This window comes from Rousettus aegyptiacus, unplaced genomic scaffold (assembly GCF_014176215.1).
Source record: "Rousettus aegyptiacus isolate mRouAeg1 unplaced genomic scaffold, mRouAeg1.p scaffold_m13_p_11, whole genome shotgun sequence".
In the NCBI taxonomy this organism is placed as follows: Eukaryota; Metazoa; Chordata; class Mammalia; order Chiroptera; family Pteropodidae; genus Rousettus; species Rousettus aegyptiacus.
In genome coordinates, this window is record NW_023416286.1 from 58,945,723 (window position 1) to 58,960,859 (window position 15,137).

Consider the following 15,137-nt stretch of genomic DNA (forward strand, 5'->3'; position numbering starts at 1 on the left):
TTCAAAATATAGCCACGTTTGAGAACTAGTGTTCTAGACAGGCGCTTCTCAAGTGTTAATGAACATACAAAACACTTGGGGATATTTTAAAATCTGAATTCTGATCCCAAAGGTCTGGGGTAGGGCCTGAGAGTCTGGAGCTGTAACAGGCTCTCAAAGGATAATGAGGAGGCTGCTGCTGGTCTTTAAGGGACAGTACAATGACTCAGGCACTTGAGCTTTTTTTTTTTTTTTTTTTTTTTTTTTAAAGCACCAGCCAGTACAGTTCCATTTTCATCTGTTTCGTGACTCGATGTTTTGCATGAAATTTCATTTAGGGCGAGAAAGTTTGAAGCATCGCCTTTGTGATAAATAAAAGAAGAGAGGGAAAAAATTAAGAATAGGTAAAAGCCAGACACTGACTGATCACCTGTTGCTATCGGCTCTGCTCCTGCGGCTGCTCTCTGAGGGGCCGACGACTGTTCCCCAGCTGCACTACTCCAGCTTTATTTTCCACCGTCTTAAGCTAGGCCCCTGAGCCCTGCTCTGAGGAAGAATGCACGCTGGTTACAGCCCAGTGTCAGAGCAGGAGTGGACCTGGGGAGGGCACTGGCACATCGCCTTTGGTTCCCTGCACCTGAGGGATTTACTTATTGTGCTGAAGAAGGGAAGGAGGGGAAAACAAAACAAAACAAAAAGGGGGAAACAACAACAGAACTTAGGCAGCGGAGCAGCAGGAATAGCAGCCTTCCCTATTCCCCAACTGTTTTTGGAGAGCGTCTAAGTCCCAGCGGCGGGAGCCGCCGCCTCGGCGCCCAGCGGAGCTCCGGGGCTCCGGGGGCGGAGGAAGGTGCGCGGCGGGCGCGCCCCACTTACCATGACTGTGGCCGCGGCCGCGGCTGCCTGGGCGGCTACCGCGGCTTGGTTGGCTTGGTGCTGCGCAGCTTTGATTTTGGCCTGCAAGTGTGCAGGAGGGTGAAAATATTTGCATTTCTCCCTCATGCAACGCCCCTTTATGTAATCCATACAAACGGTTACGGTGTTGTCATTTGTGTCGATCATGGTGCTGTCTGCGGGGTGTGCAAAGCGGCAGTCGGTCTCTCCCCGGGCACAGTTTCCTCGCTGGAACTCCCTGCATACCTAGGACACATGGGGAACAAGAGCAGACAATGCAGAAGAAAGCCTGATGGCCGCCGAAAACCACCTCTGCAAGCACAGCCATTTGTTTTTTGTATTTTTTTGTTTTTTTGTTTTTTTAAAAAAGGAGTAAATGCTTTTTCTTTCTTTTAACGGTGACTTTTGTACCATTTACAGTTAAAATTTGATTATCCATAACTTAAGTAACCGGAATCCCTGACAACCACTGTTTTGACTTTTGCTTTGGGGTGAGGCTCTGCAGTTTAGCAAAAATAAGAACAATCAACAAGGACTCCATTGTCTCTATATATCTACTGTACGTATATTAGATATATAATAATTTGAAAATTATATATAGATAAATGATAGATAGATAGATAGTTTTGACATCTATATACATATATATGCAAATCTCCTACCCTGACAGCTTTGGGATATTTTAAGTTTTTTTTTGTATGGAGAGAGAATTTCATCATAGTTTAAGCCACCAGGTCATAGGTATACATACAACTCTGAAAAGAAGCCAGGGAAATGACAAATTCGTTCCTCTTCTCTGAGGATGGGACATGGGGATGGGATAAAGCCGAATACTGCTTTCCCCAGGTCTCCCCTGCTCTACAAAAATAACTTAGCTTAGAATCATAAACCAGAAGAACTACAATATCTAACACACCAAAACTTTCATTTAAGGTTACTATATTATTGTTTTTGACAGCACGAAGAAAAGATAAAAATGAAAAGATAAAAAGGAGAGAATATGGGAAGAGATAAAGAGAAAGAAATAATGAGGGAAGGAGAATAGAGTTTGAAGTGTTGGTGTGTTGTTATTCCTTTTTTATTCCTTAATCTTTAGCTATACTGAAATCTCGAGTAACTAGCATGTTCCATGCCCTGAGAATTCTGGGGGATCAAGAGTTTACTGTGTAAAAAAAATTTTCTGTAGAATTTAAAGAGTATTCTTTAATTTTGCTCTGAATATTGATAACATAAAATAACACGAATAACATATACTTAATACTTATATTTATACATATCGTTAGCAGGGAAGAATTACTAGTAAAATTTTATGTTATTTTCTTTTTAGGCTCGAAATCCAAAGTCAATATGTTTAAGTGGTGGTTCACATCTTGGTTACCAGTGACGTGATATGAAGGGTCACTGATGTGACGTTCAAGCCTTGTGAAAGTCAAACATACTTGGGAAAGTTTGAAGGGTAAACAGATAAATCACAGAATTGTTAATTATTTTTTCTTACTTTGAATATCAGCCAACATTCCATTTTTAGGTCATGAAATTTATAAAATAATATTGCTAAGATGTCCCCATAGATTCTGAGTAAGCCTTCCTCTATAAATGGAATGATTTTAGTCTGAGCCTGCATCAGAGGTGTAGACGAGCCATTAAGCATTTACCAAGGGTCGACTGTGTGCAACTGAGTTCAATTCTGGTTTGAAATGAACTGAAAGCCGCTCTGCTTAAGTCATTGTGAATCATTTTTACATATGTCTTTGTCCAACAGTCCTGTTGGGAAGGACGTTTTGTTCTCAGCTCAGCAGATTTAATTTGTTTTCTAAACCACAGGGTCACCTCCTAAACAGTATACATCTCCATGTGTCCAGCAGGTGGAGCCTCGAACACTTTTCTAGTCCCTGAAAGATCTGTTCAACATTCACAGGGATAAGAGTCGATCAAAACAGTAGTGATTTGTCTATAGTCTTTTCATTTTGAGATTCATATACTCTAGACTGAAGCTGATATTAGGCAGCAATATTTTATTGCCCTCAAGATTTATTGGGTAAATATTTAAACAAAAGAACATTCTCGAAGGATCCAATACAAAGCTCAGTGTACATCCTAACCATACGTATATCACCTAACAACTTTAATTGGTAGTGGGATTAAAGTAGCTCTTTAAAAAGTCTATTAAAATCCTTACACACCCATATAAAATGTTCTATAACTATCACAGGATATAGTAAGTAAGATCAATGGATGAATCATTGAGCTTTGATTAAACAGAAATTTTACCCAATAAAGTACAGATGGGTTTGCTTGACTTGTGACTTAAAAATTATGCTTTATAAGTATGTGTACTTATTTTCTTAACTTTTATCAAACACTTGAATATGAGTTAAAGAAATTATTTCAATCGATAAATTTTCCCAGCTTCCAATTCCCCCTGTTTACCAACAACAGAATTAGAGCTGATATTTTGCAACATCGTAGAGCAGCCATACTAGTTCTTAAAATATTGAAATATGGTCATACCAATTTGTCAATAGTCATAGTCCTACTTATACCCACCCTTGTCTCTGAGTGTCCTCCACTGGCTAGACGTTTTTAGGATCCAGCAAAGGTTAATGCCTGGCACAGATGGATGCCTTCAGGAGCCATTGCTATGGCCCATATAGTGCTTAATTCAGTGTTCCATTGGTTGTTAATATTTTACTCCTGATTTTTGTTTGTATTAAACTTATTCATTTCCCACTGACTAATTTCCTTTACACTTGACCTTGGATTCAAACCAAAGAATCATGAATGCATGACTTTTAGACAAATATGTACGTAATATCTTACAAGCATTCACTGACATAGAATACACTTCTACCACAAATGCATTTTAAACCACAAAGAGAATTGAAGTACCTCCAGTTTGTCAGTCCTGAGAAGTTTCTGAGTTGTAGTTGAGCCCGGGACAGTGACAGGTGGACTTCCGGGAACAATAACTGGTGTGGTGGGTAGAATTTCCGTTGGGACTAACCCAACTCCAGGGGTTACAGGTGCTAAGTAAGGAGCAAAGCTTATCGCCGTATTTGTCCCTATTGCGGGACCTACAGGAAAAGTGGGCTGTTAAAGGAAGACAACACAGGACAAAGATGTCTTTAGCATAAAACTTAAAAATCACCAGCATTATTTGAGCAAAATTCATTCGTTGTATACAAGACTCTTTGTGTTAATTGCATAAATCAATACTAAACTATGAAAGCTTATTAAACTTCCCTGTTTTGTTTTGCTTAAAAAAAATAAAATCCATATAGGTCCTCTCTTCCCCAAACCATACAAAATCATAGGAGAACATCATGCAAATCTATTTACATGGAACAGATTAAACTTCATTTCTATGAAAGTGTTCTCGAGAAAATAATTTTCACTCTAATTGTACATCATTCCAAATTACTGAGTGTTACAATGCTAATGTAGTAAAATCTATGGACCTCTGACTCTTAATTTTTGATTCCTCCTACATGTTTCTCAAAAGGAGAGGAATAAAGAAAAATCTTGATTATAGCCTGATTTTCAAGTTGACCAAGTTTATACATTCTCAAAATGTGCGTATTGCTTGGAGTTTAATTTTGCTCAGACTTACCAGTATGTTTCCATATTCTATTGCTAGACTGTATGTTATCAAAATTCATGTGCAGTTTTTCTATAGACCTGCTTCTTCTTGCTCTAGCTCAAGTATGTCTAGATCCAACCTTCCCTTCCTGAAAGGTTGGATGGAAGATCTTGAACTTTTCAATTGGCCAATTTTTTCAATTGGCTGTTAAAAGTTGGTTTGGTTTTCTAGGTCACAAAATCAATGCAGCTGTGATAATGGCATACTGTACCTTAGTAAACTTCTCTATCACTATACTCCTTGTCCAGGGACAAGAAGAAATATGCTATGGGTTCAATGAGATGATTATTTTCAAAAGCCCCACCTAAAAATATGCCTTTCAGAAAAGAAACAATGTACATTTAAGAGAACAACAAACTTTACTTTAAAAAAAAAATGTTAAAAACTTGAGATACTAGATAAAGATTTTTCTTAGAATAAATTTTACACTGAATTGGACCTGAATGGTTTTTGTTGGTTTGTTTGTTTTTTAGTTATTAGATAACTTTAACCTATTTATTTTTAGAACTAGTTTTCGGATATTTGCAATGACATATTAATGCAATTCTATGATGTTAAACTACGCTGTTGGCCGCGTCATGCTTCTTCTCTATTCATACATTGTTGGCAACATTTTTGTTGTCTATGTATGGCTCTTAATGAGTTGTTGAACATATGGGGAAAATAACAATATATGATTATTAGACAAAATTTTTGTTGACAGCAATAACAAAAATATCTCTTAGGAATGATCACGTTAGATAACAGTGAATTATTGCTAGTTTGTGCAGGGAGTTCTTGGAGAGGCTGAAGGTCTTTACTGAAGTGGTTGGAGGCTGAAAGAGGTGAATCTAATGGTCTTAGAGAGCGGCTGCTACAGCACTCCCACGAGGGGCTCTTACATCTTTATGGCTCAGACATTAAATTCACTTTGGAAGGAAGTTTCAACATGTCTCAGCATAGGACATAGTTAGTAGTTAGGATTTTCTTCTTCCTTGACTTTCTAAAATTTTATGTGTATGTTTTCCATTTTCAACCCATTCGAGTCATAATTATAGAAAGTTGTGGTTTTCAGTAACTGTAGCTTTTGTAATTTAGTACTATTGAAAAAAAGCCAAGTGATTTAAATGGTATAAGGACTATGTAATGTTAGGATTTAAAAAATCAATTCTGAAAGGCCATAAATCACAACAGATCAGTGATTCAAAGAACTAGCTATATCAGGGATGCCTGGGGGGAGTGGAATTTCATAAATAGAAATACCATAAATTCTGACTCAATAGGTCTAGGCAGAGGTCTTGAAATTTGCATTTTAAAAATTTATTACGTGATTGATGTGTGGCCCAGTTTGGGGACAATTGTCATAGATGAGAAATGAAAATAAATATTAAAAAATATTGGACTAAATGAGTAATTTAACCCAGAGACTATTTATCAAAATAAACTTTTAGAGAGAAGAGTCTGCCACTACACCTTTATTGTTGACTTTCTTTAGAAGCAAATTCCCAACCCTCTCTCCTGCGGATCATCTGAAGCCAGGGTTAGCATGATGACACAAATACAGGTTGCACCAGTCGGTCAATAAGGATATGAGAACCTCAAAACTCATTTCCCAAAACCTTTTTGAATATCAACAAATCTACTGTGATTAGTTACATTTTGCTTTCAAAAATATAAGTTACTTGTTTATCTAATTTAATTATCTCAAATGAATGTTTTAGTTTGTTTTATTGATGATAGGTATAACAGTTCACGGGGAGTATTGTTTACAAGTAAAAACACAAATTTTAGACTGAGAGACCTGAATTCAAGTACAGAGCTCTGCCAGTTATTAATTTTTATCCTGGGCAGAAGATTAACCTCTTTGAGTTTTAATTTTTTTGTCTGCAAAAGGGAAGTAAAACTACTTAACTTAAAGAGTCAGGCTTAACTTGGTGCTATTTCTCGCCTGCTTTTCATGGTCAGAACTCAGTAAATAGCAGCTACCATTAGTAGTATAAAAAATTAGTATTAAAGTTTTTTCCTCCAAATTATCCATTGATTCTATAACAGAAATGTAATCAGTATAGTGATATAATAATTGAGTTATAAATCTTATTAAATATTGCAAATATGTTCTTCTCATATATTTTTTTCTTTCATGTGAAACTGAAAGTTAAAAATTCATAGGCCTTATAAAAATAGATTCAATTGAATATTTTCTCTATTTTTTGGTTGAAGTTGATTAGTAAAAAATACACTTAACGGTAATTTTCAGAGATGGGCACTATATTATTATTGTTATTGTTGTTGTTATTATTGACAGTAATTCCTTACATCTGTGAAAGGTTTGGCTGTTCTCAAAGCACTTTCATACACATTGTCTTCTTTAATTTTGTCAGTATCCATGAGGAACAAGTGTGGCAGTGAGAACTGCACAGTCTTACAGGTGAAAGCAATGTAAAGTAGAGACTAACTGGATTACCCAAGGTCAATGCTGCTGAGACAGAGTCAGGACAAAATACCCAGGACTCCTAGCTCCCAGACGGGGGCTATTTTCACTCCTCTGCACTCACTACATTTTGTTGGTAATTTCTTAAAACAGAAGAGGAAAAAAAAACATCAGCTGCCCTTATGTTTTTGGAGCGTAAAGAGAGAACGTTGGCGGACATCTGTGTCCCACAATCATCCAGGGCCTTCTACAGATAAGAGGTGTAGGGCTGCTCTGCACAGCTGTGTGGGGCGCTGCTGCCTCAGGAAAGTGGTTCTCAGATCCCAGATCCAAATTAAACTCTGGAGGTCGAGTCTGGGCTGACCGTGTATCTTGGTGTCTGAATTCTGTTCTTAGCTGGCAGCTGAGAAAAGAGAAGGGCAGCACCTCCAAATGATTCTGTTCCTGGAAGCATACCAGCCAGAGCTTGGGAGAATCGGCCCCATGGTTTCTTCAGGGCTGTTGCCAGGCTGTCTGACATGGGATCCATTTGGTCCTCATCATCTCTCAGCATTAACTACCGTTAGAGAGGCCGGAGGCCAAGAGCCACAGAAAGTCTTCTGGCAGAAAATTGCTTCTGAAATGCTGGCCATGCCTTCTTTCCTTTGTATTTCACTCCACATTTCTGTGTTTCTGTCCCCAGCTTCTCACTCTCCACTGTTCTTTCTCAGAACATTACATCAGTAGATCCAGGTTCTAAGATTACACACACACACACACACACACACACACACACACATACACATTTGCCCACGTGTTCTTTGATATTTAGTAGTGGCAAGGAAGGGCTGGTGCTGAGGAGTAATGACTAAGTGGCTTGGGATATTTATGGCTCTAAAATTTCATCAACTGACTTTTAAAAACAAGAACGTGAGATTTTATACATTTAGAAAGCTTTGACTTCAAAGGGTAGTAGGTATTTGGCACTCAAACTGAAAGGCTTAAAACATGACATCCCTTAAGTCTCCTCCTTTTACTCCCAGAAGCATCTCCGGAGGGCAGAATATTCAATGTAAGACCTTATCCCCAAGGACCAGATTGTATAGGCTCTTAAATCTCTATTCTACTAAAGGCTACCCACCCTCTCTTCATCTTCAGTGAAGATATGAAGGTTGTGTGTGTGTGGTGGTGGTAGAGGGGGGCAGTGTGCTGGGAAGGAAAGGAAAAGAAGAATTAGTGTTATATCCTATCAGGAAATGGGGACAGAAAAACTGCTAGGAGGAACAAGGTGAATGGAAAATTTCAAATACAGCGACTTTGAGACAGAGTCATGAGAGGAAAGAATAATTTGCATTTTCATTCATTCAATAGATATTTATTAGTACAGACGTTATGCCAGAACACTTTGTGTATACTTACAGAACTTAAACCCTGATGGGCAAGAACAAGGAAAATTACAAATCATTTTTATGGGTAAGTAGAAAGAAGGAGGCCTCACTGATAGTGAAGGAGATTGGTGGTAAACTGCAGGGGACAGATTTGGAGTCCTTATGAATGAGATGAAATTAACGTGTGGAAAGTAATAGAATACTTCCAGCCAAAGCAAAGGCTATGAGGAAAGCAAAAGCTTTCTGAGTTCACAGAACTGAAATTTTGGTTGATCTCAGTGGATATAGGAAGAGTGGGCCATGATGAGTTGGTGAGCTGGGTGGAAACCAGATCACATACAACACTATAGGTCATAATCGAGGTTACATGTTTAGGCTTTGTCCCCAGCGAAATAGAAAAGCATTGAAAGGCTTTAAGTAAGGGAGTGATCTGATGTCATTTATGTGTTAAAAAGATTCTTCTGGTTGCTGTATTCAGGATCCACTGGAAATTAGAAGATTAGAAAGGAAAAGCTTATAAAGTATTTTGGTAAAAAGGTTGATAGCTCAGACGAGGGTGCCGCGAGGTGGAGGAGTAGATGGACTAGGAGGCAGATACACCAGCACCAACTGAGGAACTGAATATAGGAAAGGGTACATGAGGGAGTTTGCTGGGTTTTGGGTTGAAACTGCTGGCTGCATTTACTGAAATGGGAATGCCGTGGAATAGAGAATTCAGTCTTCGACATGTCAAGTTTCTGTGAGAAATTTTAAGGTGAGTCCAGCAGTAAGTTGGGCATATGAGCCTGGAGCTCAGAGGAAAGGTCTGGACTGGAAATATACATTTGGCCTGTGGATGACTCACAGCTACAGGAATGGATGAGACCAGAAAGGGAAGATGCGAGAGATGTCTAGTGTTGGGAATCTCAATGTTTAACAGCCTCAACATTTAGCAGAGAAGCAAAATGGGCAATGGAGACAGAGGAAGAAGGAATGATCGGAGAGGAAAGAGTGTTCCACAAAGGAGAGACTGATTAGATGTGTTGAATATTGCTAAGAGGTCAAATGAATGCAACAAAGTTTAAGTGACCATTGGTTTAACAATATGAAGGTCGCTGGTGAGAGATTTCCATGGAATGGATTAAGGGTGGATGGGAGATAGGGAGAGTGGAAAAAATATCCATAGCTCTTTAGAGAAGTTTAGTTCAGAAGGAAATCTTAATATGGAGTGGTACTTCTTACTTTACGTTCATCAGGTTATTTGTCCTAAGCAATGTATTAGTTTCTTGTGGCTGGTCTAACAAAATCCTACAAACTTGGTGGCTTAAAACAACACACATTTATCCTTTCGCAGTTCTGGAGGCCATATATCAGTGGCTTAAAACAACACACATTTATCCTTTCGCAGTTCTGGAGGCCATATATCAGTTTCAATGGGCCAACCAAGGTCTTGGCAAGACTGCACTTCTGCTGGAGCCTCTAGGGAAGAATCCAGTCACTGTCTCTTCTATCTTCTGGGGGCTGCTGGCATTCCTTGGTTTGTGGCCACATAGCTCCAGTTTCGACCTCTATGGACACATTGCCTTTCTCCTCTTCTGTACATGTTGACTCTCCCTGAGTCCCTTTCTTACAAGTATGCTTGTGATTGCATTTAACTCAGGGGGATTTCCCCATCTCAAGACCCTGTTTCTTTACAAAGTGACATTTATAGGTTCCACGTACTTTACTTTTGAAGGCCCTTATTTGGCCTACTATGTTGTACTAAGTCACTAATTAATTCCTGAGACTCTGAAGTTGTTTGTAGAGTTGATGATTTTTAAGTTTATCACACTATTTATTCTAATACTTCCAGTGATTTAAAAACCTCTATTAAAATATTTAAATGCAATGTTTCTTTTTCAAAACCATAGTTACTAATTTCTAATTAATATTTGAGATAATACATAAACATAATTTTCAAAAAAAGTTCAACTGATAGTTAACAACAGGAATGGGATTTTCTTATTAGCATTGCCAGTATCGAATAGCAGGGTCAATCCTTACAAATTCTAAATAAATAAGAAGCGTGTGATTAAAACAAGTTAGATTATAATGCAGTGCTGCTATGCTGACCTTGGTGGCTGTAAATTTATTCCCATAGACATTATTTAATATTATATAACCAAATTATTTTAGCATTTAGGTAATTTAATAAAAATATTTATATCCATGCATCGATGAAGAGAACAATAAATTATATACGTGTGTGGTTTTAAATAGATTCACTTAAATGTCTATTTTTTGGTATTAAATATGTTCAGAACTCTATTTGTGTTGTCCTTACATCTAGGCTGACTTCTACTCATACTTTAGGATGCACTTATTGGAGACCTCCTCCAAGCAGCCTTTCCTGCCTCATCCAAAATCATAATTCCCTGTGCTTGAATCTAAAACAAATTTAAAATAGTCCTTTCCATGAGTTTGTCTACCTCTAAAAGACTGTGTCTTATTTATCTTGGAGCCAGCTGATTCCTGGCTACTTTGTGCCACAAATCCTTGAGCAGAAACCTTGAGATAAGCAGAAGTGCTAAAAATCTGCCCAGATTCTTTCCCTTCTTCCTGAGCCATCCCCACCACCTCCATCTCATCTCACTGATACACAATAAGAAAATTTAACTCACTGGTAGCTATCCCTTTTAATTTAGCAGCTTTTGATAACATAGACTTTTCATACAATAAAGGCTGATTTTTAAATAATAGTTTTTTTGCATGTGTACTTAAAAAAACAAATTTCACTCACTTCGCTAGCTTTGTTTTTTAAAAAATTAGCTTGTTTTTGACAAATAATTCACAAATATAAATGAAATCCACTAAAGCCAAATGCACTCCTTTCCCCAAGGGCCTCATTCTTTAAACAATTTCTAGACCTTTAAGGGAATACTTTGAAATACTGTGAAATCAGGGAGAAAATGCTGCATAATACAGTACACTTAATCTTGTGGTCCTTGCCACAACTGCCACACCCCTTGCAGGCCTCTGAGAGATAGAAGGTCCAGGTGGAGAAGGCCTCCTTCCTTTGAGATGCTGTCAGGCTCCAGATACAGCAGCCAGCACAAAGGGCTCTGGTCCCGGCTCCACCACTTAGCTTCATGACACTAGCTGAATCATTTAACTTCTCTTGTTTCTCAATTTCCTCATTCTTAAAATGATGCCACTGAACTAAATAATCTATTTGCTACACATTGCTAAAAAAAGTTTCAGGCATCAAAACTTCTTTACATAGATCATCAATTCATACTCTCAATGAAAATGTAGAACTATAGGCTTTACTGGTGAGAAAGAGCTGAGTGACACAGATTTCCCAGATATTGATTAGAAATTGTCTTTGCCTACTGTTTCCATACACATTTTACATTTAAATAATTTTAAAAATCCTATTTTCAGCAACCATTTAGCTTCAAAGTTACGTGCTTTAATCGTTGCCAGAAACAAAGTAGTGGGGGCCATTTTAGGTCAACGTGGCAATGCCTGTACCAACACTTTTATCATCAAGCCCGTCGTGAGATGCGATGTACTCACCACTGGATGAAGTGGGGTTCCTGGAAACATAAATTGCATCTGCTGGGCAAGCATTGCTGCTGCAGTTTTTTGCTGGATCAAATTGTTCCTCCCATTAATTTCTAGTTGAGTTTTTAAATGCGTTGGAGGGTGGAGATACTTGCAGTTCTCTCTTGAACAACGGCCCTATAAAATGAAAGTTTTGGTTTAGTTCTTTCAACTCTAAGTCGCTTTCAACTCTATTGTCAATCATTTTGCAACACTCCATATATACAAAGGCAAGGATGCACGTGTGTATCTGTGTGTGTGTGTGTGTGTGTGTGTGCGCGCGCGCATACGTTGGAACACTCAACAGAGTTTGAACATACAAGGAGTGAATTGGGCATTATCAAACTTGCCCAAACCTGTTTAGTAGAGAAGCTTCCTGAGATTTGTTGTTGTTGCTGTTGTTAATGGGTTCTAACTCTGAAAATAGACTCTAAAGAAATGTGACTGTTGAGACTAAAGACAGGCCCTTCTGCTAAGCAATGTGGAAGGCAACCAGAGGAGCATATTTATTGTGACTTAGGAAAAGGAGGCTTTGAATTTGCTATATATTGGTCTGTGTATGCTGGAGTGATGACACAGTAGGAATAATAATAATAATTTCTTGAAATGTGTGTTCCAGGTTGGCTGAAGAGATCCATAATTCAAATTATTGAAGAAAAGGTAATAGCAGCATAGGAGTGGACATTTCTTAGTCACTGATGCATAGGTTATATTTCCAGGCATAAACTCAAATAATCAACTGCACTGATTAGTTTGCTACACAAAAGCTGCTACCTCATGTCCTTGCCCCACTCTTATGACAGTTGTATCAAATTCGTTGTCACTTTATGATGTAGTGAAGAGTGTTTATGGCAAAGGTAACATTTGGACATTGAAGTTAGCAAAGTGAAACAAATTAATTAGGTGACATGTGTACGTAAAACAAGTCTTGAAGAGTAATTGCAAATGGGAGTGTTTATGCTGAATACCCAAATTTTCAAAATTACTAATTGAGAGAATCATGTCAATGTGCGAATTGTGCAATTTCTGGACAAAGAAAAGCAAACCGTGTGAACCAGTATGAGTATTATTCCCTAAAGAATTAGTCTATTTGCAACCAAGAAAAGAGAATATGGGTTTGTTTACCAGATACAAAAATAATTTTAAAAAGCAGGCTTGGTGGATCTGGGAATACAAATTTGTTTACAGTCATCCTAATTCTAAACATCTGGAGCCCTCACTCTGCTTCCCGCTAACTTCAGCTGCACTTTTGGTAGCACAGGCTCCTTCTCAGCTGTGAATCTTCCTGAAGAAGGGCAGGCACGTCTCAGGCTCAGTCCTGGTGGTCTGTGCTCATCAACCAATCCTACCCAGGGGCCCCATTGTTAGCAGCATTAGACATTGTGTCATTCTCTGCACGGAGGACACAGAAGCACGCATACTAGGAACATCAGAAAGAATTGGTTACGTTTCTGCTAATAAAATTCTATGACAATGGGCAACGTCAGCATGTCTCCTTAGTCTCCAGTTTATATTGTGGATGCTTCATTCTGCTTTTTATGGTCAAGAATTGGAAGGACTATTGCAAAAATACAGGTAAAGTGGGACCACAGTTAAAAATAGGTTAAAGCAAAGCCGTCTAGGAATATCTCTCTTTCTCCCTCCACTTACTTTTCTCTGCAAGTTTTGGGACAAAGTTTTTATCCTTACTTTACTTCGCTCACTGTTTTGTGACTTTCCGGGGTCTCTCTATCCCTATCAGTTTGCTTCAGGCGTCTCTTATTTTACCTTCCCTTCTCCCCTCCCTTGACATTGCTTTAGTGTCTCAGTTTCCTAAACCCAAATCTCCAAGGAAGCATTCAGATTGGGACAGCTCCTACAACAAAGGCACGTGACCAGTCTCTGGATTGTCTGCCTTTATGTCAGGTGCCCAAATGCATATGATGGCCATGGGTGGGGAAGGACTAAACAGAATGACATTCCTTGTACAGAAGCTAAGCTGCCCCAGGCTTGTCTTTGCCAACCTCAGTCCAAACTCTGATTAGTCACAATATCTTTGCTTGGAAGCTGACACAGAAAGGCTCACGTATACAAGCTACCCTTATGGACCTATGTACACAAATGTATAGATAGGTCTAATGGGAGGATTTGGGAAAGCAGAGTTGCATAGAATGGAGGTGAAATTGGTGACATGTCCATACTTCTACTAGTTTGGCTATTATATTTTGCTTATTCAAATAATTGTCAATTCGATCACTCATCTTCTAATGTAATGCTTTGTAGCTGCATATAAAATTTCAATTAGATTAGAAAAAATATGGTTTTCTTGTAAATGCTATTATCTCTTGATACAACTAGGACTCTTAAGGAACTATAAAACTATTTTCAGCAAATAGAAGACAAATTACAATATCAAAGTAGTAATTTATTGATGGAACCTTCTTTATCATGAGAATTAATGTAATCTCCTAAGGTTCTGACACACTTGAGGTAAGGTATGTTATTCAGCATCCACGTGCCATGCAATTTATACATGGTTTCATCATTTTCTCCTGACAGCTGTAACAATCCCGATTGTGCAAAATAGCAAATGGGCTTGGAAAGGTTAAGGGACCTTCCCAAGGTCATACAATTGGTAGGTGGTAGAGCTGGATTCTAAATCGAGGTCTACTTGACTCACTTATGTCACTGTACCAAATTATTTATTAGCAATAGGTAAAATCCGGGGAGGATAAAAATTTAGCATCCTCCTTCATAATATAATAGAGCGCATAACACAATTTAAAATATAATAACATATATAGGAAGATTTGGAAATGGAAAACAATCATTTGCCTAGGTCTGTCTTTTGGTAGGGTACAGAGCTGTGGTTCAGCTCACAAGCTCTGGAGGCAGAGGCCAAGGCACATAACATTGGCTCTGCCCTTTCCTACCTGCATGACTCTGAGCAAATTACTTGAGTTTCTTGTACATCAGTTATTATCATCTGTACAATGAAAATAATTATTGTGTTTTCCTCTAAGGGCTGTTGTTGGATTATATGAGTTAATACATGCAAAAGGTCAAACGGTTTATGAAAATGCCTGGCACATAGTAAACAGAGTAAGTATTGTTAATATTACCAAAGAAAGAAAAATATTTGTATATGACTTAAGTGCATGATCACAGATTTAGTTGTGTTTTGATTGGCTTTTTGGTTCTTTCATAGAATAAACCTTCATTTCAAAACATGATAAAAGCTACTTAATTATACTTATTCAAGTATCTTATATTTAACATTATTTTCAATTGTACAAGATATTTC

At 38.1% G+C, this 15,137-nt stretch overlaps 1 protein-coding gene across 10 annotated transcripts in view; it reads right to left on the reverse strand.

The window, feature by feature from the left end:
- Positions 1-15,137, reverse strand: part of MBNL2 (muscleblind like splicing regulator 2) — a 146,099-nt gene that overhangs the window by 39,142 nt on the left and 91,820 nt on the right. For all 10 annotated transcript variants that reach the window (XM_036228867.1, XM_016123156.2, XM_016123161.2 and 7 more), the window contains 3 exons: positions 11,828-11,992; positions 3,763-3,963; positions 856-1,119 (listed from right to left, as the gene is read on the reverse strand). In XM_036228867.1, the coding sequence (XP_036084760.1) occupies positions 856-1,119; positions 3,763-3,963; positions 11,828-11,881 (519 nt within the window). In that variant the 5' untranslated portion in view covers positions 11,882-11,992. The remainder of the gene's footprint in view (positions 1-855; positions 1,120-3,762; positions 3,964-11,827; positions 11,993-15,137) is intronic.